This window comes from Prionailurus viverrinus, chromosome E1, assembly GCF_022837055.1.
Source record: "Prionailurus viverrinus isolate Anna chromosome E1, UM_Priviv_1.0, whole genome shotgun sequence".
NCBI classification, from domain to species: Eukaryota; Metazoa; Chordata; class Mammalia; order Carnivora; family Felidae; genus Prionailurus; species Prionailurus viverrinus.
Window position 1 is genome coordinate 9,112,362 of NC_062574.1, and position 25,798 is coordinate 9,138,159.

A 25,798-nucleotide genomic window follows, 5' to 3' on the forward strand; every position below is an offset into this window, starting at 1 on the left:
CAGTATGGATCCACAAGATTAAGACTTCAGAAGAAAAGTTCACCAATTCCATGGGTGACACCAGGCTCGGAAGGAGTGCCAGCCTATGGGACGCAGAATCGTGAATCAAAGGTATCTCTGGAAGCAGCAATGATGCAACAATATTTTAAATTCAAATAAAAAATGAACTCAATAAATTCCAATTTTACAAAATTTCATCGAAAATTCTAATCCTCCACTGTATAGACCCTTGGATACAAACATAGGACGGGGTCTCTGGAAACAAGTCAAGGGACCATCAGACTGTCAAAGAGGACGATAACTTGCCTTGACACAGGTCACAGGAAAAGACCCAGAAGTTATGAAGGGAAAGTGGGAAACGTAGGGTGAAAACAAACTTCCTTGGAGGATGTGCGTGAGAACTGCCTTCACACAGTTGAAGGTCTGTCCTCTGAATGAGAAATCAGACAAGTCCACATAGTCAAGGGGAGACCCCTCCTCGGAGGTCACAGGGACTAGGACTTGGACTCTATTAAAACATTTCTTCTGGGAGCACCTGGGTGGCTGAGTCGGTTAAGCGTCTGACTTGGGCTCAGGTTATGATCTCGAAGTTCATGAGTTCAAGCCCCGCCCCGCATCGGGCTCTGTGCTGATGGCTCGGAGCCTGGAGCTGCTTCGGATTCTGTGTCTTCCTCTCTCTCTCTGCCCCTCCCCCACTCGCACTCTCCCTCTCTCTCAAAAATAAATAAACATTTTTTAAAAATTTTTAGGGGCGCCTGGGTGGCTCAGTCGGTTAAGTGTCCGACTTCAGCTCAGGTCACAATCTCGCCATCCGTGAGTTCGAGGCCCGCGTCGGGCTCTGGGCTGATGGCTCGGAGCCTGGAGCTGCTTCGGATTCTGTGTCTCCCTCTCTCTCTCTCTGCCCCTCCCCCACTCGCACTCTATCTCTCTCTCTCAAAAATAAACATTTAAAAAAAAATTTTAAAGACATTTCTTCTAATCTTCACTATCCAAAACTACGATGAGCTGCTGTGTGAGGTAGTGAGGTCACTGCCACTACGCAGCTGAGTGGCCCAGCCTGATGGAGTGGATGCTAAGACACTGAAGGTTCGAGACACTCGGTGTCCATGCCTGGAGTTCATCATGTGGCTTATTCCCTTACCCACGATACCCATGATCTAATGAGGAGGGCAGCGTGGGGGACTGGTTAAAATCTCAGCACCGACCTGCCCAGGTTCGAGTCCCGGCTCTGCCACTTGCTCACCATGTGATCACAATGACTTTGAGCAAGTTAACTGACCACCACCCCCCCACCCCCGCCCGAACCACAGTTTCCCCATCTGCAAAAGAGGAGGATATGAGCTGCTGTGAAGGTTAAGTGAGTTCATAATGGCCTCACGGCACCCAGACGTGCAACACAGAGCTTGCGATCTATTCTGATTACTCTGCAATCTTTTGGGATCACTCTGAAGGTTCCCGGCTACTGAATCTAGGCACCTGAGCAGACAGGAGAATATCACTAGAAGGTGAGAAAGAGGAGGCAGGTGCTTAGGGATTACTGCAAACAGAGAGAACAGCACAGCAGGGAGCGGGAGGGAGGAGCCAGAGACCTTTCTCCTCTGGTGGAGATTTCCATCCCCGGGGCCACCCTTAAGACGCAAGCCGCTGTCCCGTCTTTTGTGGTCGGTAAGAGTCTGAGGGACGGAGGCTGGGTCTAGGGAGCAGCCTGCACTGAAGTTGGCATTGGCTTCTCGGGCTCCTCTCCCAGATCCATGATGCGGATGGCGTTTTCCTTCTTGGAAAGCCAGAAGGCAGGGTAGACCGGCTCCGAAAACTTGCACTCAAACTTGTGAACCAGAGTCATGGCGTCAGACTCCACGCCGTAGAAAGACAGGATCCCTCCCGGAAAGTCGACGTAGATCCCCAGCCTCCGGAAAGGTCTGGCTTTGAGCGGGGTCTCCGTGTCACTGTGCCAGGCTGTGAACTCCTTCCCATTCCAGTGGAGGCTCCAGGAGAAGTCGTTCCCAGAGATGCAACCGTTGCGCTCATCCCCCTTCCGGTCGATGCCTCTGCAGGTGAGGCCAACATAGGTGCCCGCCCCGGAGGTCTCTACCTCAAAATAGTACCTGTGCAGGTACAGGCTCTGCTGCGACAGCACCTGCCGCCAGTGCACAAACCTGCTGGGGAGGTCCGGGTAGGGATGCTCCCAGGGCGTGGTGTTGGTGACCTTGCGATTGTCCTCCTGCAGCCGGAGATACCTGTGGGCCGTGTCCGGGTCAAACGAGATGTCACATGCATCTGGGGAGGTACAGAAGGGCAGGAACTGACGGCGGATTCGGACGGAACACTTCAAACCCAGCCTCCCAAGCATGAGAAAACACCTCTCTCTGCCTCTCTGTTTACTGGGGCGACTGTCCAGCCCCCCACCCCCCCACACCCCCGGGAAAGAGGTGGGCGAAAACCAAAACAGAAAGAACTCAAATCACTCCACTTCCTTCCTTTCTGAAGATCAAATCGCCGGGCATTTGCTGTATTATTTGCTGAGCTGAATCAAGACACAAAATCCACGGATTCATTCACTCTCTCGCCCATTCATTCATTCATTCATTCATCCAACAAATATGTGTCGAAGGCCAGACACTGTTCTCGGTGTGGGCCAGGGCTGGTGGAAATACGCACTCACCCACCCACACGCGATTCTTTCGTTATGTATTTATTTATTTTTAGATGTGCATTTATTTATTTTGAGAGAGAGAGAGCGAGCAGGGGAGGGGCAGAGAGTGAGGGAGACAGAAGCCCAACCAGGCCCCGCGCTGTCAGCACAGAGCCTGACGTGGGGTTCGAGCCCATGAACCGTGAGATCATGACCTGGGCCAAAATCAAGCGTCAATGCTTAACCCACTGAGCCACCCAGGTGCCCCTTTTCATTTTTTTTTTTTTAATTGACCAATATTTAGCCTGGTGATTGCTCAAACATTCCCTCAAAACCATCCTCTCGTCAACCCCGGAGAATAAAGATAATAATGGCACCTCCAGGCACCCAGTTGCTCAAGTCACACTCAAGTTATTTTTGAAATGTCTCTGCCCCCATCCTCACCCCCCACCTGGCTCCTCCCTCCTCTCCACCCGCCCCCACCCACAGGCAGCATCAAGCCCTGTAGATCCCACTTCTGTCCAGCCCGCTGCTTCACCCCCGATCTAGTCCGGAACAGGCTCTTTGCCGGCCCCTCGGCCGTGACCCCCTTCCGGCCCTTCTCCACAACAGAGCCACAGGGTATGTTTCAGGGTACAGGCTAAGGTAAATCATGTCACCCCAGCTTAAAGACCTTTGATGGGGCCCTCTGCCCACAGAATAAAGCAGTGACCCCCTCACCCCCACCTGCACAGCCACGCGTGACTGGCCCTGGCCCGCGTCTCCAGCCGCATCTTCTGCCCTCTGCCCCTTGACTGCCACACTCCAGCCACCCTGACCTCAGAAGCACACAACACTGAGCCCTTTAGCACAGACCATTTCCATCTGCGACATGATCATCGCCGACCCTGAGCCTAGGTCATTCCTACCGATCCTTTCAAATGGTAGCTAACGGTACATGTCCTCAAAGAGGCCCTCTGTGACCATAATCTGGGGCAGATGACTCCCCATCACTTTCTCTCGGAGCACTCTGGCCGTTTAAACTTCATGGTGCTCAACAAAATGTGTATAATCCATTTATTTGTGTGTTTGTTTCGTGCCTGTCTTCCTTCCAGTCTATAAACTCCACATGTCACATGGGACTCTATCTTGGGCTCTTATATTTTCCAAGTGAATTGGCATATTCAAGCCTATTTAAATTCCAGGGACGCCTGGGTGGTTCAGTCGGTTAAGCACCTGACTCCTGATTTCCACTCAGATCATGATCTCATGGTTTCGGGGGATGGAGCCCCATGTCGGGCTCTGCGCTGACATCCCTGCTTGGGATTCTCTCTCTCTCTCTCTCTCTCTCTCTCTCTCCCTCTCTTTCTCTGCCCCTCCCCTGCTTGCACTAGCTCTGGTTCTCTATCTCTCTTTCAAAAATAAATAAACTTTTTTTTTTTTTTTAAAAGGGAGTCATTTGGTAACTAACCAGGATCTTCAAAAGTGCCAAGGTCACGAAAGACAAAGAAAAACTAAGGGACTGGACCCAGACTGGGAGAGACTAAGGAGGCATGGAAACATTTGTGATCCTGGATCAGACTATGGGCCAGAAAAAGGACACTGGTTGGAGCACTTGGTGAAACACTTGAATAAATTCTGTAGATGAGCTTATAGCAGTGTGCCAATGTCCGCTTCCTGGTTTCGGTCAACGCGCTGTAATTACACAAAGCGTTAACGTTTGGAGAAGCTGGATGAAAGGTCGACGGGAATTCTTTGTCCTATTTTTGCAACGTTTTTGTAAATTTGAAATTGCCTCAAACGTGAAAAGTAAAAAAATAACTTTTTCATTAAATTGTTTATATGTCCCATTTAGGGATACACCTGGGGTTGCGAGAACCTGAAACTTAGTGAGAGATGGTGTTCTTGGGGCGCCTGGGGGGCTCCGTCGGTTAAGCGTCTGACTTCGGCTCAGGTCACGACCTCATGGGTTCATGGGTTCGAGCCCCGCGTCGGGCTCTGTGCCGACAGCTCGGAGCCTGGCGCCTGCTTCGGATGCTGTGTCTCCCTCGCTCTCTGCCCCTCCCCCCCTTGTGTGCATGCTCTCTCTCTCTCTCTCAAAAATAAACACTAAAAAATTCTTTAAAAATTTTTAGAAGAACAAAAGAGAAAGATGGGGTTCGTGCTTCACCAGAGCATTACGCTGACGTCGATGAGTGGGGAAGAGGAAGCTGTTCACAACTTACACTGGAGGAACTGGTGCCGGGTGCTGGGCTCAGGTTTTGAGGTCCAGTACTTGCGCTGGACCACGGCAGACACTTGAGTTCTGATATCATATTCCTCTAGAAAAATCAGAGGGTTATGAATGCACACCTGTCCAGGTGGTCAGGAGAACCTAAGAAGCAGGACCTCCCAGCCACTCTTCCCCGGGCTCCCTGGGGGAAGGACTGGACTCCAGTCATGTCAGAGAGAGCTCTGCCCAATGGGCCACATTTCTCTCATGGGTGAAGCATAATACGCTGGAGAAAGATCCCAGACTGGCTTGGATTCCACTTAGAAGTACAGGCATTCACAACCTCAAAAACGCAAGCCAACTGCACGATGTAACGAACTCGACGTCTCTGGGCCTCAGTCGCAAAATAAAATCATCAAAGTAAGCGTCCATTAGCGACGTGGCCCGGCCCAAGGACGGCTTTGAAAATGAGACACTCCCCCTGATTTCCCCCGCTCTCCCCTGGCCGTCCCTCACCTTCCCCACCAACCACTCTGAGAAACACTCATGCCACAGCCCACGGCCCGGACAGCTTCTCACCCTCCTTGGAGAAATCCTGGAGCTGGGCCTTGTAGTTCTGTAGCAACTGGATTAAGTGATCAGTGGAGTCTGTGATGACCTTGCGGATGCCCGAGAGCTTATCCTTGAGTCCTATGTAAACACTCGGGAAGGCACCGTCCTCAGTGTTCTTAACCTTGCAGTACTCCTGCAGGTGAAGAAAACACGGCAGAACGTGCCTTGATCTCTGCATTTCTGACACTGCTCTCATTACCCCACTGGCTGCATCTGTAAAATGGGTTGATGGTAAGGTGCCCTTCAGAGAGCAAGTCTATGTAACACATCTAGCTCAGGACCTAACAACACAGAAGGTGTTTCTTTCTTAAACCGGGGACGTGGGCTTTTAAAAATCAAGAGACACCGGGGCGCCTGGCTGGCTCTCTTGGTGGAGCATGAGACTCTTGGTCTCGGGGTTGTAGGTTTAGAGCCCTATGCGGGGTGTGGAGGTTACTTAAAAATAAAACTTTCAGGGGCGCCTGGGTGGCTCAGTCGGTTAAGCGTCCGACTTCGGCTCAGGTCGTGATCTCGCGGTCTGTGAGTTCGAGCCCCGCGTCGGGCTCTGTGCTGACAGCTCAGAGCCTGGAGCCTGCTTCACATTCTGTGTCTCCCTCTCTCTCTGCCCCTCGCCCGTTCATGCTCTGTCTCTCTCTGTCTCAAAAATAAATAAACGTTAAAAAAAAATTTTTTTTTAATAAAACCTTGAAAAAAAAAAAAAAAGAATAGGGGTGCCTGGGGGGCTCAGTCAGTTAAGCATCTGAACTTCAGCTCAGGTCGTGATCTCACAGTTCATGAGTTCGAGCCCCACATCGGGCTCTGTGCTGACAGCCTGGAGCCTGCTTGGGATTCTGTCTCTCCCTCTCTCTGCCCCTCCCCTGCTTGTGCTCTCTCTCTCTCTCTCTCTCTCTCTCTCTCTCAATAAATAACTTAAAAACAAAATGTCTTTTTTACAAGTTACACATTTTAACATTGTATGTGGAGTTTAGCACCATACATGAGAAAAGTGATATTTTAAATCAGTGGGGGCAAAAGTGGGTTATTCGACACATGCTGTCGTTTCAAACGGGTCGCAATTTGGAGAAGAAGAAGTTGCCTTTCTACATAAATAACTTACACGCAAATATATTTCATGCATCTTAAAGTTTTTAAGTTAAAGTCCTACAAGGAGGAAAGAAAAAAGAAAAATTCTGTCCTCTCTGGGGAGACTCGCGACGTGAGAAGCCAAACATTCATTCCTAGTTTCTTTGTTTTGATATTGGAAAGCAAAGGAACTGACAAAGACATTCTGTTAGTATTTTTGTCTTTCTCTCCCTGCTTTTCTTTCTCGTTAAAGGGTTAACTATGGTTGTCCTTGGGTGGTGGGAGCCTGGGTGATTGTTTCCTTTCATGTTTTCCAAGAGTTTTTTTTTTTTTCCACAACAAACATCTATATTTGTCGTAACTAGAGGGGAATTGTTTTCAAAAGTGCAATCAGTGGGGCACCTGGGTGGCTCAGTCAGTTGAGCAAACGACTTCGGCTCAGGTTATGATCTCGCGGTCCGTGAGTTCGAGCCCCGCATCCGGCTCTGTGCTGACAGCTCAGAGCCTGGAACCTGCTTCGGATTCTGTCTCTCTCTCTGTCCCTCCCCTTCTTATGCTCTCTCTCTCTCTCTCTCTCTCAAAAATAAATAAACATTAAAAAATTTTAAAGAAAAATTATTTGGGGGCCCCTGGCTGGCTCTGTGGGTAGACCATTTGACTCTTGATCTCGGGGTGGTGAGTTCGAGGCCCACATTGGCCATAGCGTTTACTGAAGAAAAATAAATCAAAACAAATTTTTTTCAGTTATTTTTAGGGATATTAGACTAGCAGGAGCCTCGAAAGTTATTGACTCTGAGCTGATTATCTGGTAAATGAGAAATTTGAGACCCAGAAAAGTTAACTGACTTGGTTATAAGCTGCCCGGCTATCTAGTGACAGATCTGGGAGGATGGAATTTACACCCAGTCCCTGGAAGATGACATGTCCTCAGGTCTGGCCCTAATAGCACGTGGCTTAGCGAATACTGCGTGGCCCCGTGATGAAAGTCTCGTCTCTTCTGCCTGCCCAGCTTTCCTCAATCAACCAGCACACGCAGCCCCTCTCTGAAAGGCAAGAGGTTCCCCAGCCTCACCCCTGCCGGGCATACTGATACCAGCTCACTCCTCTCTCATCTGAAATTCTCCACTGGTGGTGTTGGTGACTTCACATAGAAGAACAAAGTTCTCTCGCAGTCAGATGCCTGCCTGGCCCCGTGAGCCTCGTTTCCATCACTATGTGCCCAGCAGCCCAGGCCCCTCCTTGTGAAAGCACCTAATTCCCCACATCAGTGGTGCTTTCTTTTTTATTTTTTTATTTTTTTTTAATGTTTATTTATTTCTGAGACAGAGAGAGAGAGAGAGAGACAGAGCATGAGTGGGGGAGGGGTAGAGAGCGAGGGAGACACAGAATCAGAGGAAGGCTTCAGGCTCCCAGCTGTCGGCACAGAGCCCGACGCGGGGCCTGAACCCACGAACCGTGAGATCGTGACCTGAGCCCAAGTCGGTCGCTCAACCGACTGAGCCACCCAGGCGCCCCGGTGGTGCTTTCTCAAACCTCCCTGCCTGAGCACAGGCTGTTCTGTCTCTTTGGACATGACTTCTCTTCCATGACCCAGTTCCAGTCTCCCACTCTGGGGAGTCTTCCTTTCCGCTCCTGTATTCCTGTTCTCTGCTAACACCTACTTCTCTCCGGTCCCACAGCGCCCCGTGCACCCCATTTATCGAATAGCAGTTCTAGGGGCTCCCGGGTGTCTCGGTTGGTCGAGCACCAGACCCTTGTTTTAGGCTCAGGTCACGATCTCGCGCTTCGGGAGCTCCAGCCCCGCGTCAGGCTCCGCGCCTCCAGCACGGAACCTGCTTGGGATTCTCTCTCCCTCTCTGCCCCTCCTGCTCTCGCTCCTCTCTCCCTCTCAAATAAAATAAAGAAGTAAGTTTTAAAAAGAGCAGTTCTAGTCCCGCATTCCCCACATCTGGCACAGACCCAGCAGAGCGAGGGTGCTCCCTGGCACCAGGGATGGGTGCCTCGGGCCCCACCCCCGCCTGCACCTCCAGGAAGAGGACGGTGTTACTGATGGAGGCAATGCTCTCCAGCTCCTGCCTCCTCCTCTCCATCTGTGTGCTCCTGTGCTCCAGATGCGTCCGGATGCTGCTGGCCTGGCTCAGTGCGGCTTGCTCCTTCTCCTCCAAGAAGAGCATCACGTCGGTCTGGGCCTTCCTCACGGCAGCAAGCAGCTCCCCAAACTGCTCCTCGGCCACCGCCTTCACCTCCGACACTGACACCTGGTGAGGGAGGGGGCGGCGAAGAAGATGTTAGCAAGGCTTCGACTTTATCAAAGCTTCACACACAGACCCGTAAAGCCGAGCAACCCACAACCTGGGGAGCAATTTTCTATAACAAAAGGCGGCCTTGGGGGCGCCTGGGTGGCTCAGTCGGTTAAGCGTCTGACTTTGGCTCAGGTCGTGATCTCGCGGTTGGGGAGTTCCAGCCCCGCGTGGGGCTCTGTGCTGACCGCTCAGAGCCCGGAGCCTGCTTCAGATTCTGTGTGTCTCTCTCTGCCCCTTCCCTGCTCGTGCTCTCTTTCTCTATCTCAAAAATGAATAAACATTAAAAAAAAATTTTTTTTAAGCAGCCTTGGGGCCCCTGGGTGTCTCAGTCGGTTAAGTATCCGACTTCAGGTCAAGTCGTGATTTCGCAGTTCGTGGGTTCAAGCCCCGTGTCGGCTCTGTGCTGACAGCTCAGAGCCTCCTGGAGCCTGCTTCAGATTCTGTGTCTCCCTCTCTCTCTGCCCCTTCCCTGCTCGTGCTCTGTCTCTTTCTCTATCTCAAAAATGAATAAACATTTAAAAAAAATTTTTTTAAGCAGCCTTGGGGCCCCTGGGTGTCTCAGTCGGTTAAGTATCCGACTTCAGGTCAAGTCGTGATTTCGCGGTTCGTGGGTTCAAGCCCCGTGTTGGGCTCTGTGCTGACAGCTCAGAGCCTCCTGGAGCCTGCTTCAGATTCTGTGTCTCCCTCTCTCTCTGCCCCTTCCCCGCTCGCATTCTGTCTCTCTCCCTCTCAAACGTAAATAAACATTAAAATAATTTTGTTAATAAAAAATAAAAAAAATTTAAAAGGCAGCCTTTTATTCTCATATGAATCCTAGGTTCCTGGAAAAAAAAAGGATTTACTTTTCAGGGTGCAGGTACTTACACACCATCATCTCTCTTACGTTTGATGATCTCTGAGACCCGCCCCCGCCCCCCCCCCCCCAAACCCCCAGCTCTGACAGTCTGGGGTTACTGTTCAAGTTTCTGAAACTGATTTTCCTACCAGGGCAGTGCATGCATACTTGAGAATTACATTTCTGGTGGTAAACTACTAGGTTGGCCGCTTTGTACAAGTCAGTAGCGTGAATTCGCTCTCTCAGGATTTCATTACGTCGGGTTAAACCGCCCGCTGAGCCCATCAGAACCAAGAGCACATCCATCTAAGCGTGTGGTGTCTCCTCCAAGCACAAAATGTTTAGGGGCTTAGGCACCTGAGCACAGCAGGATGAGCATCCGTGTGTAGAACGGAATGTGACGTCCGAGTAAAATACAGACCAAAGCCCCTGTGATGAACAGGAAGGGTTTGCACGACGGTATTTGTGCGTGTCTGCACGTGCCCTCTATCCTTCCAGAGGAGGAACAGCCTTTATAAAATGCCTTCAGTCAATATCGTGTTTCTAACCTCAATCCAAGTGCAAATCGTTCCTCGGCACCGGTGCTGACAGCCCCCTCTGATGCTGTCCCATTTCATCTCATTGCACAAACATGATCACCTTACTAAACTTCATCTAGCGGTCTTGGACACACTTTCCTTTGCTCCTATTCCCTTGACCTCACGCCACAGCCCAGAGCTCGTTCTCTGCCTGCCTCAGTCTCCCCCATTGTCCCCACCCAGGCTGATCCCATCTGAGAGCAATGTGAGCAACCCCTCCAGGTGCTCTTTTCTGTTTCTCCTCCTGAGAGCGAGAGTAAGGACGCTCCCTGGGCATCCACGGGGAGCCAAAACAGGTGCCTCAGCACTCAGTCCCCCGGCAGGGAAGATGGGGGGAGGGGAGGAGGAGAATAAGGGGGGGACTGGTAAGGAAAGGACTCCAAAAGGATGACGCCCTTGGTCCAGGGCATGTGGAAGCCTTAGGTTTGGAGGGAGATGGGGAGAAATGATGACACCAGGTAACAGGACCTCTGCTTGGACAGAGACCCTGCTTGGCCAAGACTCAGGTACGCAGCCCACAGGAATGCCTAGTGGCGGCTGAATCTTTGATCTGATGGTGAAAGGAGGAAGGAGGAGGGGAAAGGAAGCAAGGGCCATCTTAAATTAACTAGGGGTGGGGAGCTGGGTACAGCCTCTCTCTACATTGTCATTTTTATGCCAACTGCCCCATCATCTATTGGCTTCCTCCACGTTGGAGCAGCTGAATGGAACTGGAAACAAATGAGCTGGTAATCGGGGCTAAGTAAGAAGGCAGATGGGAAGGTCTTCTCCAAACTCAAGCACAGACCGGAAAGAGCCCGTGGAGAACAGCAGCTGTCACATACATGCCTGACATTAAGTTTGTCGTCCCTGAAGCGTCCATTTATTTTTATATGTTCATTTATTTATTTTTAAGGGAGAGAGAGTGAGCAGGGGAGGGACAGAGAGAGAGGGAGACAGAGAATCTCAAGCAGGCTCCACAGTGACAGCACAGAGCCCAATGCAGGGCTCACATTCATGAGCCATGAGATCACGACCTGAGCCAAAATCAAGAGTTGGCAGTTTAACCGACTGAACCACCCGGGCGCCCCTGAAGCATCCATTTCAAAAGACATCCGCCTGGAATAAACATTGCCAGCTGTGTGGCACGGCTTCAAGCAAAACAACCAGATAAGGAATCAGGCCACCCTCACTCAGGAAGCTCCCCCTTTCAGAAATCCCTGGCAGAACCGAAATAACTGCCCCTTGAGTGACCTCACTTCTTCCCGAGCCCATATTCCTATTCTCATGCTTTAAATAAGCCAGTAAGGAGTGAACCGCGCATGACACCCTAGACACCACCCTTGACCCCAATAAAGGCAGACCCCAGGTCTGCAGTTTCTCCCCTCCTCTCTCTCTGCCGGCCACCTCATGGTGTCACCATGTGACCTTCAGGCAGCAGTCTGTGTCCTCCATGACCTCCGAGTAATAAATCTTGTTCTTCAAAATTCCCTGATCGGGGGTGCCTGGCTGGTTCAGTTGGTTAAGCATCTGACTCTTGATTTCGGCTCGGGTTATGATCCTGGGGTCATGGGATCAAGTCTCGCATCAGACTTCACACTGAGCATGGAGCCTACTTGGGATTCTATCATTCTCTCTCTCTCTCTCTCTCTCTCTCTGCCCCTCTCCCCCATCCAAACTCTTTCTTTTTCTCTCTCTAATAATAATAGGAAGAAGACAGGGGAGGAGGAAGAGGAAGAGGAGGAGGAGGAGGAGGAGGAAGAGGAGAAAAGAAGAAGAAGAAGAAGAAGAAGAAGAAGAAGACGAAGACGGAAGAAGAAGGAGGAGGAGGAGGAAGAGGGGAAGGAGAAGGAGAAGTAGTAGTAGAACCATGACAAGTTTCTCATAGAAGTCTAAAGACAGACTTCAGGGTCCCAATCCCCTCTCCTCCACCAAGGCCTTCCTGAGAAAGGGCGGTGGAGGAGAGGCCTCAATTGATGTTGGCAGACTGACTCTGCTGCTGTCCTATGTGACCTCTCATTCCTAAACTGTTTCATGGAGAAATACTTCTTCCTTGCATGTAAATGGAATGTGCAAAGCATATCACTTACTGCCCAAATGATGACAAATGAAGACTAAAGAGAGGAGGGGCCACAAACCTACCAAAAAACCAAAGTTAATGGTTTAAAGAGGTTGAGGACGGTGCACAAGCCTGTACACGTCCCGAGTTTCTTAGGTCCAGGGAGAAATAATGCCAGGTCGTCCTGTTCCATCCATCTGGGGGCACCAGGCAAGTCTTGTCATCTGTCTGTGTGTTCATGTCCCTTATACTTGGTGGCCATTGTGATAACTACCTCCCCAAGTTACCACACAATTATGAGACGAGCTGAGTAGGGATCAAACTGTCTGAAAAATAAAGGGCTAGAGAAAAGGCAAGATGCTCCATGTGGTTCTCTAGATTATCCTGAGCCTGGAAATCAACAATTCTGAAGGTGTATAAGACTTTAAGGGAACAACTATCTTTCTTCTTTTATAAGTTGATGTGGATGCGAAAGAGGTATTGATCGTTCACAGCTAGTTATTTGTAAACATTGAGAAGGAGAAAATTAAGTTGAAATGGATGGATGGATGGATGGATGGATGGATGGATGGATGGATGGAAAGATGGATGGATGGATGGATGGATGGATGGATGGATGGATGGAAAGATGGATGGATGGATGGATGGATGGACAGAAGGAAGGAAGGAAGGAAGGAAGGAAGGAAGGAAGGAAGGAAAGATGGATCGAATCATTCATGGTATACAAAGATGCTGCTGCTGACTCACTACCATAGCTTAGGCGTTTGGGGTTCTCTTCTGAGTGATGGTTATTGGCTTTCCACTACTGAGAAATATTTGTGGAACTGTTTGGCTCTATTTACACTGTATATGGAAAATGGCCATATACGAGACAGACTAGAACTAAGTCGCCGGGCACACCATTGGCCGTATCAAGTCACCATCCACTAATCAAGCAGTTCTCCACTCTTTTTTCTGGCTGCCAGGACACAGGACTGGTGACATTCACGTGCAAAACACTCTCCCATGATGGAAGAAACCCAGACTCTGCCTGATTCCTGGAGTTCTACCCCCTCTGCTCCTACACACACCCCTTTCTCCTAGTCAGAAAAGCATATGCAAATGTAAAAACAGGAATGTTGTTATTATAGGATTAGACTTGCTCTACTCTGTATTATTAAAAACTCAATCACTTGCCAGTCTAGAACCTTAAACTAATTTCATAGCAAAAGCTGACAGCGAGGTGAGGCTATCCCGTGGCGTAGCCAATCGTATCCATACCTATAATCCCCATCCGCCGAGAAACGCCAAGGTGCCCATGGACAGGGAGGCTGGGCCTGTGACCCCATGTCCCACAACCCCAGATGGGCCAGCCTTACCAAAACGGATTTGTGGTTGGCTTGGAGCCTGGCGATGGCGTTTTCATTCAACCTGAGTTTCCGTCCCAGCTCTAACTGGGTGTCCCGAAGTTCAGCCTGAGGAGAAGGAAGAACAAGTCACAGAGTGCACCCAGAATGTCCCCCGGAGCGATGTACTATTCACTCTTGTCCCATGGAAAGGAGACTCTGACCTTGGGAGCTGCCTCAGAAGCCAGCCTGGAGGGCCCGAAATCCACAGGAAGGGTAAGCTGTGGGCCAGCACCTCCTGGGGCCGAACTTGGCACAGATCCCCTAAAAAGGCGGTGAGCACGTCTGCTGTGCGGCAACTGGCCGTCACTTCAAGCATTTAGGTGGATCACCTCCTGTCGTCCCGAGCACACCCACAGCAGGTAAACAACCATTACCTCCATCTCACAGATGATACCGTGAAGCCACCTAATCAAGGTCACACAGTCCATCAGTGCGGTGGAGCCCAGCCCCCCTGCCCCCGGAATAACCGTACAAGGAGTACGAGCTGGAGCCAAGGGCAGGGACCCCAGGTTTTCTACTTGGCAGTGGAAAATCTACTTAGCGCCTCTTGACTTCCACTGCCTCACCTGTGAAATCGGGATAACTGAGGCACCTCACTCATGGGGGTTTTGTGAGGATCGAATGACACAGCGGGCGTGACTGTGAACTTGCCCCTGTAGCTGGCACGCTGCTCGTGCTCCACCAACGTCAGTGAGGCCTTCGTGGTGACCCCTTCTTGTCCCGGGTGGTGCCACCATGGCTGTGTCCCATCACGCGCTCATCACACCTGGAGGCAGGCAGAGCGAGCCCTCCCGCCCAAGCCAAGTGCCTGCCCGAGAACCTCGGGTTTGCCCACCCCGATCCCCACCACCTGCTTCACTCTTCCTGCCGGAGACTCCCCGAGCACCTTTCTGCCAAGAAGTGTGCCAACACATAAAGCCGAAACCTTTGCAACCTTCAAAGGCCCGACCACAAGGGCATGAATCGGCACAAAAAGAATAGTTTTAACTGCTTTCAACAGGTTCTGTCTGCGTTTGAAGCTGTGTGTCATTTGGCCCTAAGGGAACTCAGAGGGCATAAATGCTGTCTGCTTTTTCCTACAGAAACTTGGGGGCGGATTCCAGGCCCCCTTGTGAGGGTATAGGGAGGCAGGAAGGAGGCTTTGTCCCCCACTGCAAGGGGCAGGTAACTCCTTTGCTTTGTTTTATTTTGTTTCCTTTTGCTCAGGACCTGGGATGCTGACTTGGAACTGAGGGAGCCTCACGGCCTCCCCACCCCAGACCTATTTGGAGGCGGAGGGAAGGTCTGGCCTTTTGGGAGCAGTCATGGAATCCTGGTCTATCTAAATGGCTTACACAGGGGCGCCTGGGTGGTTCAGTCGGTTAAGCGTCTGACTTCGGCTCAGGTCATGATCTCACGGTTCACGGGTTCGAGCCCCGCATCCGGCTCTGTGCTGACAGCTCAGAGCCTGGAGCCTGCTATAGATTCTCTCTCTCTCTCTCTCTCTCTGCCCCTCCCCTACTTGTGCGCTCGCTCGCTCTCTCTCTCTCTCTCTCTCTCTCTCTCTCTCTCAAAAACAAATAAACATTAAAAGAAGTAAATAAATGAAAGGCTTATACAGTGACCTGTCCCAGGGAAGGGGAGAAATGTGACGTGCTTGTTTAAAGGTGGTAGGAGACAGAGCGGAAACACAGCCTGGCAGCGGACGACACGGGCAGCCCCAACCTGATGTGGAGCACAGGGACGCTCCCAGAGAGGAGCCGGGGAATGGGCCTTCTCCGTTGCCTGCAGACTGCCATAAAAGGAGAAAAGGACTCCTGACTACCTAAGTGGGGACCTCTCTGAGTGAGTCACCCCAGGGGAAGGCGCTGGGATTACCACAAAAGGTGGGGCCGCTTGGGGAGACCTGTATCTCCAGTTAATCCTGTTCCTAGAAAATGACAGGGTGCCCCAGGCTCTGGCTTTAGGGTTTCCCAAGATGTCATCTGTACACACTTCCGGGGGTGGGGGGGCCAGGGTGGACCCCGCACAAAAGCCAGACAGTGGCGTCAATGACTGAAGACAGTCCTAGACAGGATGGCACTGTCTACATCAGCAAGGTAATGACAAATGTACAAGAGGCACAGTATTTGGAGTGTTGAGACCCGCCATTGCTGGTTATGTGATCTCTCCATGTCAGTGCATTTTTTTTTAATTTATTTTGTTTTTATTTTCTTTTTGAGAGAGAGAGAGAGACAGACAGAGACGGAGCGCGAGCAGGGGAGGGGCAGAGAGAGAGGGAGACACAGAATCCGAAGCAGGCTCCAGGCTCCGAGCTGTCGGCACAGAGCCCGACGCAGGGCTCAAACTCATGGACCGTGAGATCATGACCTGAGCTGAAGTTGGATGCTTAACTGACTGAGCCACCCCGGCGTCCCTCCCTGTCAGATCATTTAGCTTCTCCTCTGGTTCAGGGCCACAAGAATAGGTTAACAGAATTGTTCTTGTGGAAGGTAGCACCCAGAGCTCAGGGGTCAGACTTCAGGTCAGGGGTGCAGGTAGGAATAGCGGAGGGAAGGCGAAGGGAGAAGAAAATTCCAGGTGGTGTCGGTTCCTTTGTATTTCCATCCACACAACGTTGGTTGGTCATTCTGGAGAGTTTGCACTTGGTAGCACAAGAGTTCTACCCGGGCTGACTTCATTCCTCAGTGGATTGGTCAGAACCTACTACATGCCAGTCCAGCCAAACAGAACATCCTCCCTGAGATATACACCCTGGTAGAATGTCTAAGGAAAAACAAGTTATGTAATAATACTGAGTCCAAAACATTTCTCAGAACTTCCAGAAGAAATTCTTTTCCTGAGTGGCCTCCAATCATCTGCCTTTTGGCTACCGGAGAATGGGCCAAGGACAATGCTGGTTCGTGTGGCTCACAGAAACTTGGCTCCTGCTCTCCCTGGAGACTGTCCGTGGGCCACGTCCAGTCCTGAGCTTTCTGGAACCAATGCTGAGGCTGAATGTAATGGCCTGTCACTAGTGGACGCATGATCCAAGACAGGACGTCCCCCTCTCTGAGAACCCTGCCCTGGCCTCATTCCTGGTGACAACTCTGTCCTTGGAACATGTAGCTGTTCTGCTGCCTCAGCCCTCTGGCACTCCAGGGAACCGTGGAACACTCCTTGGCTTCCTCGTTAGAGTCCAAGCTCCCCGAGGACAGACAGTGTGGTCTCACGCTTAGCCCATAGGAAGCAATCAATGATGGTTTGATAAGCTTGAGGGAGAACAGGAAAGAAGCACGTGCACTTCCTGGGTCAGGAAGCGTTCACCAGGCATGCACACACGCATGAACACACGCACGCACGCACGCACGCACGCACCCAGTTTCGTTCTCGTGTCAGCATGCCCGTGATTCAGAGAAGGTACGGGAAATCAGCAGCCGGTGCACAAGGCCAACTGCACTGAGAGGCCTCAGGAAGCCGGCCCGGGGCGGAGAGAAGTGTCGAGGGGTCCCCATCAGGAAGAGCCGGGCTCTGGAAGCCCAGCAGGACGGAACATATAGCAAAGAACACCCAACTCCCCGAATCCTGAGGTTTTGCCCCCACTGGCGTAGCCGGAGACCCGAGGAGCCTCAGCAGGGGCTCCCTTGGTTAAAGGAGAAATCAGTGGCTCTGTCACTCTGATGCAGGATCTCAGCTGCTTTTGTGTCCTCGTGGCTGACCCTGTCGTTTGCACTTTCCTGAAACAATGTGCCTGCTTCAGTAATTAGCCCTCAGCACTACCCAAAGTGACCTTCGCTGCAAAGGACTCCATCAGGCCGGCGCTAGCTGAAGGGCATACCAAGCTTCTGGAACCTTAATGATGTCTAGTACAACTTTCAAAATAGTCCCGGTGGCGGTTACAGCCTCATCGAGCCACTGGGTCTTCTGGGCTGGTCTCTTGGGCTCCTTTCGAGAAAGCTTTTGGCTCCTAAGATTTGGTAGAGCCAACAAGAGTCTGGCTGGACTTAGGACGTAGGCTTGCTCTCTGAGCTGAAAACAAGGGCACAGGGTGGAAAGGACAAGAGCTCTGTCGTGCAGACCGGCAAGGCGGAGGTTTCGAACTGGGGCCTTCCCCACAAGTCTGGGGGGTGGGGCTGTTGCATTGTACCTGTAACCGTGACGGCTTTTCGGCACCAAAAAAATGACTCTAGAGCTCCTTTACCGAGTTTTTATTTCACCTTACACAGCTCTCCCCTAGGATGTCTGAATCCGGGGTTCCAAACACGCTTTACGCAACTGTTCCCTGCTCGGAACTACAATTACCCTCCCTGTGGTGCACCAGTTTTCATTGTTTAAGAGCCAGATTGCGGGGCACCTGGGTGGCTCAGTTGGTTAAGTGGCCAACTCTTGCTTTAGGCTCAGGTCATGATCTCACAGTTCATGAGTTCCAACCCCACACATGGTATGGAGGCTGCCGGGAATTCTCTCTCTCTCTCTCTCTGCCTCTCCCACTCTCAGTCTCTCTATCTATCTCTACCTCTTTCTAAATAAACTTTAAAAAAATTTTTTTAAATATCCATATTGTATCCCTTGCCAGTACAGACACAGAATATTTCTGAAAGGAAACAGAAGAAAGTCGAGATAGTAGTGTTTAACTGAGGAAGGAAGCGAAGGGATCCAGGATGGGAGGGAGACCTTTTCCTGATATGGTCTATTGCAACCTTTAGTGGAGACTGGTTTTCAACATGTACACCCATCACTTTTTCCAGGTAAACATAACAATATCCAGACATTTATACCCACAGAGAACAGCAGGACACTTTGTACTAATATCTCTACTATATGTGTGGCAGGATTTCGGTACCAAACAGAAAGTTACAGTATTGTGATCTTGGTTAGGGTCCTTCACTCATGTTCCCCGAGTAGGGTGGCTTCCCAAAAGCTTCCATGCCTCATCCCATGACTCAGTTGCCTGTATGAATTTGGGAAAACGTGGAGGCGATAAAAAGAAATGACACCCCATAGAGTGATCTGAGGATTGAAGGAGAAAATCTACAGAGTATTTAGCACACGGCAATACTTACTGAAGCCCACTTGGCTCAACTATGTAGAGCTTTTTCCTTTGACCTGTTGATAGAGAGCCTCTCCAGGATTACGAAAGAGCCTCATTCATCCTGGTCATGAGTGGCAGTGACCTGCTTTCCTGACTTGACATTCTCTAACCCTGGAAACACTGGAGGCACTTGGCAAGTGCCTTCCTGAGCTGGAGACGGTGACTCATTGACCCCTGGGCTACAGAGCTTTCCAGAACAATTCCCATTAACCCTGGAGAAAATCTGTGCCTGAGAAAGGACACGGAGGAGGGACTCTGGCAAGTAAAGCATTCTTCCCAGAAAGCCCTTCCCTTTGCTGCCCAGGAACATTGGACTGAGGAGGAGTTGTGGTGGGTCTCCAGCCCTGTGTAAACAGGGAGCTGTCAGCAGTATGAACATAAGGAATGTGGGAGAAAAGTCAACTGCACTTCCCTACTGAAGGAAAAAAAATTAAAAAGCGCTCATGGAGAGTCAAAGTATGAGAAACAAAGAATACACAGTAACTAAACCCATTCTCAAGAACTTCTCCAGGCTATCAGCTTTAGGGCAAAGAAAAGCCAGTTGTTCTAGAAACAGTCTCTCTATCTGATGGGAATAAAATTACAGGCTCTGTGCGTGGTGTCTCTCAGCCTCTCCTGGCGCCCCTATCTGATGAGGAACTTCCATTTTCCCTCAGTTAAGCCGTCCTTGACATCGGACCTGAAGGTAAGTGTCCAATTCTATGCTACCTTGGCATTTTTTTAAGCTCTCAGATCAGACTTCACACCGGGGGTCTCTAGAGGGGCACTTTCTACTGGTCTCCCGGGTGGGGTAAAGGGGAAAAGAGAAATCAGGCGAAAGGTTTGACTTTTTTTTTTCTCTCTTGAACTTCTGCCAAGGTGTGCATTTCATTACTTGCCACACAGATCCAGCCAGGAGACGTCACTGCCCAAAGCTCTCCAACGCCAGCACGCTACACCCAAATGCAGATCCACTGCAGAAAGCTGAGAAATGGCAGCAAGCTAGCAAGCGTGGACACACACACACACACACACACACACGCACACGCACACGCACACGCACACACACACCCAGCATGGGGACGGCGGGAGGGAGACAGGACCAGAGTGACCTGTTCCAAGTGCCCAAAGGCAAGTGCAATAGGTATTTACGCTGGACCAACAGCCATAGTGAAGTCGGCAGCCCCAGGAGCTGCAATGCGGGGTGGGGGGTGGGGGGGTCCAGCCTCTCCCCGGGACACCATCTCCCCACCTCCATCTCCTGGATGGACCCCAGCACTCGCCTCCTTGTCCCTGCGGGCGGCATCCAAGGAGACCAAGGCGTGGCCCCTGTGCTCATCCTGGCCGCACTCCTGGCAGACGCACTGCCCATCGGGGCGGCAGAAGGCGACCAGCGGGCTGCGGTGGGCAGGGCAGGTGCGCAGGTCCCGGTCCTTCACGGGCTCGGTCAGCTGGTGGCTGTGCAGTTTGCTGTTCTCCTGGTGAGGCCGAAGGTGCTCCTCACAATAGTTCACCATGCAGGTCAGGCAGGACTTGACCGCCTTCACCCTGCAGGTGCCGAGACAGAAGTCACATAGGACCTCCTCCTCCTCCTCCTCTTCCTCCCCAGCAGCGGCGCTATCTGGAGCCCCCTGCCCTTCAAAGCCGCCGTCCTGTGCCTCTGGCTCCCCCTGGGGGCTCCCCAGGGAGCCCGTGTCCTCTTCTTCGGCCGGGCTGGCCGACCCAGAGTCTGGGCTGACAGTGGCCAGAGGGTGAGCGCTGATCCCGGGCAGTGGCCCTGGAGCCATGAGGTCCAGCTCGGCCATCTGGAAGACTCTGGCGGCGAGGCTGTCCTTCCTCTGCCCCTCGGGCCGGGATCTGCACAGCCCGAGTCAGACGAGAAAACCACGCCTAACTGACTGCAGCTGTCACAGGAGTTGAACTGTTTCCGCCCTCCCGGAGGAAGCCCAGTTAGTCATTAACTCTGCCCGGGGCTTGGCCGGCAGCCAGGGCCGTGATGACGAGGCGAGGCGGCTAGGTTATTCGGGCTGCCCGTGGCCACTCAGAATGTCTCCCCATGGGCTCCGGCCCCTCCTCGGGTCCAGCCCCAAAACTTCTATTCTTGCGTGAATCATTGGAACCCCATGGGCTCAGCCGAAGACCACGTGTGTCTGTGGCTGCTCCGGAAACAGAGATTCCTGAGCTCTGCCGTAAAAAGCCTGCGTCGCTTTACGTGGCTTGACAGGTTAAATTTTTTGTTTGCATTTTGTTTTGTTTTGTTTTTTTGGTTTATTTATTTTGAGAGAGCGCATGCGCAAGTGGGCTAGGGTCAGGGAGGGAGAGAGAGAAACCCAAGCCGGTTCTGGGCTATCGGCGGAGAGCCCCATGTGGGGCTCGATCTCGTGACCCATGACATCGTGACCTGAGCTGAAGTCAAGAGTCAGATGCCTAACCGACTGAGCCGCCCAGGCACCCCTATTGGCATTTTTTAAAGGGATCTAAACTACATTTTTAGAAGTCCTTACAAGGACGTCAACGATATGGCAGGCCCTTCCCATCTCATAGAACCAGACATGAGGCATCTAGGAAAAGGAGGATATACGCCTCTGACCCTGACCTTGGCCACATCACCTTCTCACAAAAGTGTGTTCAGAGGGGATCAGAGAGTCAGGGAAGAATGTGTCTCCTTCAACATAAAGCTCCATTCAGACAGCTCTCCCAGGCCATGCCTCCCACCCCATGGTTCCTAGAAAGAGGTATGTCCCAAGAAACAGCCCCTTTGCCCACTCAATAAAGTGTTGCTGGACACAGCGTGTGAGTTTCCCCACACTGCCATAACAGTAAGTACCACAGACTGGTTTGATATAAACAACAGAAATTGTTTCATGGTTCTTTTGGCTAAAGGCGAAGATCAAGGTGTCAGCTGGGTTGGTCTCTTCTGAGGTCTCTCTCCTTGGCTTACAGATGGCCGTCTTCTCCCTACGTTTTCATATGGCCTTCCCTCTGGGTGGGTCTCTGTGTCCTAATCTCCTCTTCTTATAAGGACACCAGTCATATTGAATTAGGGCCCACCCTAGTGACTGACTCTTCATTACCACTTGATTTTTTTTTAATGTGTTTATTTTTGAGAGAGAGAGAGAGAGAGAGAGAGAGAGAGAGAGCATGAGCATGTGTGAGCAGGGGAGAGGCAGAGACAGAGAGGGGGACAGAGGATCTGAAGCGGCCTCCACACTGACAGCAGAGAGCCCGATGCAGGGCTCGAACTCACAAACCAGGAGATCAGGACCTGAGCTGAAGTCAGACACTCAACCAACTGAGCCACCCAGACACCGCTTCGTTACCACTTGAAAGACCCTGTCTCCAGATACAGTCATCATCTTATGAGGTACTGGGAGTCAGGAATGCAACATATAAATTTGGGAGAGAAAGACACAATTCAGCCCATAACCCATGGCCAGAGGATGAGCCAGGAAGCATCCAACTCCTTAAAAGAAAGGCGCTCCCAGGCATCGCCACTGGGTGGGGATACACATTATTCTTCGTATCTGCCAGATGGGCAGCCGTCCCAAACATTCCAGAAATCCAGAGGCTGCTCGGAGTTGGACAGAACGGAGACTGTAGAAATCCTTCTCAGCTGCAGCCCTGTTGTATTTTCCACATGCATCGAATATTCCCATCATGATTGCCTACAAGCAGCCCTTTCCAGCAATATAAAGTTTCCAAAGTGTCCCTGTCCTGAATACTGTCATCCACTGTTGAAGAGCCCCCCCCCCGCCCCCCAAGAAGAGGTTTCCCTGTATTTAACTGCATGGTTGGTTTTTAGACGCCCTCAGCCAGGAGGGAAAGGAACTGGCTTCTGCGGGTTCACACTGTTCTCAGAACTTTCTCCAGTATTAGCGGACAAGGCTGCCTTCCTTCCTATCCTTTTTGTAGAAAGACAGTTCCACTGCAGCGGAACTGGTCCACCCACAAGCTTAGAGCCTTTGATCTTTCTCGGGAGGAGGAGGGAAAGTGGCTTGCCTGACCCGTTCCACAGCCTCCAGGGCTGATCAGAGGGCACTGAGACAGCCAGCCTGGTTCCCACCTAGCCTCTCTCCCCTGCCTCCCATTCTTTCCTTTGCCTTCTCCTTCCCACCCTCTCTCCTTCCTTCCTTCCTTCCTTCCTTCCTTCCTTCCTTCCTTCCTTTCTTCCTTCCTTCCTTCCTTCCTTCCTTCCCTTTCTTTCTTTCTTTTGAAACAGAGACGGAGAGCATGAGCAGAGGAGGGACACAGAGGGAGATACAGAATCCGAAACAGGCTCCAGGCTCCCAGCTGTCAGCACAGAGCCCGACGCAGGGCTGGAACCCACGAACCGTGAGATCATGACCTGAGCCGAAGTTGGACACTCGACCCACTGAGCCACCCAGGCGCCCTCCACCCTCTCTCCTTTTATGCAGTTTCCCTGCCTGCCCCATTCTCTACCGCCAACCCTAAAGGGCAGTTGTGGGCATACTCAGCCCTTCTCTGCCTCCCCACTGGAGCCTAAGGTAGCAGAGGGTCCATGGCGGCCTGGAGGACAGGAAATCTGAGTTTCAGTCCCAGCCTGGCCTGAGAATATATTTTGTCCCCACAAAACGTGAGCTTCCCCATGCATAAAATGAGCATGTCAGCCTCCGTCAGGTCTAGCAAACAGACGCCTGGTTGGGCTCTCTGGGGGAACTGTGTTGCCTCTGAGTTCACGTCCGAGCTTACTGGGAGAGTGGAGGTCCTCTGGGGGCCTGCGTCTAGCCCTCTGGGGACCACAGGATTCTCCACGGCTTCTAAATCCCCTGCACCCCCCGGCCTTGAAGCAGAACCTTCCAGATGACAGTGGTGGCCCTGAGCTCTGAGCCTTCTTCCTGGGGAGGTGACGCGTTTCACTAGGCCTCCAATACCCTGGCTCAACACTTGGGCACCAGAAGATTGGGGCTGACGTCCTGAGGATCTCTGAAACCCGCAATTCCCTGCTGAACCAAGCGTTCCCCATAACCACCCCTCTCCTCCTGCTGCAGCCCGGGGGCACCCCAATATCCTCAGTCTTTCTCAGACAGTTCCCTCTGCCCATTTGACCTAACTTGCATTGGGCTTGTCCCAAAGTCTCCTGCCACCTCTCAACTAGCTGTGTTCCTTCTCTCCCCTTCACGAGCCAGGGCCGGGTGGGCATCGTCCATGCTCCCCAATCACAACACGCAGACGGCTGTCCCCCCCAGCCCTCCTGTCTACTGACCCCCACACACACACTCAGCCGCCGGCCTCTACCCACCTCTCCGCCATGCCCCTTGTTCATGGGACCCTGCAGCTCCTGGACCACAGCCTCCGTCTCCAACCCTGCCCTGCCGCCCTTCTCAGAGCCTGCACCCCTGCGTGTTTCTGTGGCCACCTCATGGCTGAGGACCTTTTCGTCAGCTGCCCACTCTATGGTCACACGTGGATTTTTTTTTTTTTTTTTTTTTTTTTTTTTTTTTACTGTGGTAAAATACACGTGACATCAAACGTGCCCTCCTTAACCGTTTTGGTGACGTTAAGTACATCCGCATTTTGTACCGCCCTCACCGCCATCTGTCTGCAGACTCCTTCCCTCTTCCCCAACTGAACCTGTCCCCATTCAAGCCTAACTCCCCAACCCTCTGCCCCCACCCCAGCCCCCCCCCGCAGCCAGCCTTTGACGTTCTGCCTCTGTGGATCTGATGATTACAGGTGCCCCCACATAAGTGGACTCATACGGTCTTCCTCCTTCTGGGTCCAGCTTGTGTCCCTCGGCATAAGGTCCCTAGGGCCCATCCCTGGTGTAGCCCGTGTTAGAATTCCCTTCCTTCCTCACCTACGCGTTTTGCATTCACCAGAAACCTCTGTCTCCAAAATCAGGAATGGGAAAGTTTATGCTCTGACTACACCTGTAAGCTCCCTCGCTTAAATGCCCCATGGGGTCGCCTGGGTGGCTCAGTTGGTTGAGCGTCCAATTTCAGCTCGGTGGGGATCTCACGGTTCGTGAGTTTAAGCCCTGTATCGGGCTGTGTGCTGTCAGCCCGGAGCCTGCTTTGGATCCTCTGTCCCCCACTCGCTCTCTGCCCCTCCCCCGCTCAAGTTATTTCTCGCTCAAAAATAAATCAACATAAAAAGGAAAAAAAGCAACGCCCCTTGGAAGAAGGCGCCTCGGGTCCAGCAGGCCAATAATGCACTGCCCCTAGCCAGGTCCTCTTTGTCATCCCCTGCCTCATGTCTTCACGTTCCTCTCAGCTTCTTTTAGATTCCATGACTCGGCACAAGCACGGTCCCCTTTCCACCCTCCATGTCAGCCTCCTGGCAACCCCCAGAATGCCAAATAGGCCCCCTTTCCACCTTCCTTGAGCCTGCATTTCAAGGTGAGGGTCATTGGAGTAAAATCCCCAACTGCACAGAGAGGCACCTGGTAAATTCAAGATGGATGGATCCATGGATCATTAGTTACCCTCCAGCCCCACGCCCCCTCCCACCCCCCATTGCATAGCCATCCTGCTGTGTTCTTCTAGGTATGCTGTCTCTTCCCTCCCTCACTTCTCAACCCTCTTCCTTCTTCCTACCTCCCCTTTGTGCAGAGGATCTGGGCTCATGCTTTCCGTGCAAAGTGCAATCGAAGTCACTGCTCCTGTCGCCTCTCCCCTCCCTCCCTCCCTCCCTCCCTCTGCAGTGGCAGCGCGGTCTCTAGGTCTATAAAAGTCTAAGTCCTTCCTCAAGTGCAACGGACTCTCCCCTCTTCCACTCGCCTTAGCAGGGACTCTGCCCTTCCGTTACACTCCTTCCTGCGCCCTTATTCTGGCCCTCTCCACTGGATAGCTGCCGTCAATTTGCAAACATACTCTAGTATTTTCCATAAAAAGAATTTTTTTTTTCTCCTGAACTTACGTGCCCTTAACAACTCAGACCGACGGGTCTCAACTTCATGCCCCGCCCCCAGCAAAGTCTTGCCAGACCACTGGCCTTTTTACCCCGCCCCCCACTGTTTATCCAGCACCTGTCACTTGAGTGAATGAGTGAATGACTATGTATCATTTGTGCTATAGGTCTGCTGAACGCGTGCATGAATGAATGAATGAATGAGGGACCCTGTATGGCTCGCCTGCCCCTACAGGCTCCTCTGATCTGCCTAAGGTCCC

At 51.8% G+C, this 25,798-nt stretch overlaps 1 protein-coding gene across 2 annotated transcripts; it reads right to left on the reverse strand.

Annotated features, from left to right (window-relative positions):
• Window positions 1–852: 852 nt before the first annotated feature.
• TRIM16 (tripartite motif containing 16) lies at window positions 853–20,773 on the reverse strand. 2 transcript variants are annotated; one of them, XM_047833570.1, is made up of 6 exons: window positions 19,952–20,773; window positions 13,610–13,705; window positions 8,522–8,755; window positions 5,403–5,568; window positions 4,837–4,932; window positions 853–2,277 (listed from the first exon to the last, which is right to left on the reverse strand). In XM_047833570.1, exons 1-6 carry the CDS (start codon window positions 20,471–20,473, stop codon window positions 1,694–1,696), a joined length of 1,698 nt encoding a protein of 565 aa, XP_047689526.1. In that variant the 5' UTR covers window positions 20,474–20,773; the 3' UTR covers window positions 853–1,693. The 2 variants fall into 2 exon arrangements, with proteins under 2 accessions (XP_047689526.1, XP_047689528.1); XM_047833572.1 differs by having other exon boundaries at window positions 19,921–20,178.
• Window positions 20,774–25,798: the final 5,025 nt, after the last annotated feature.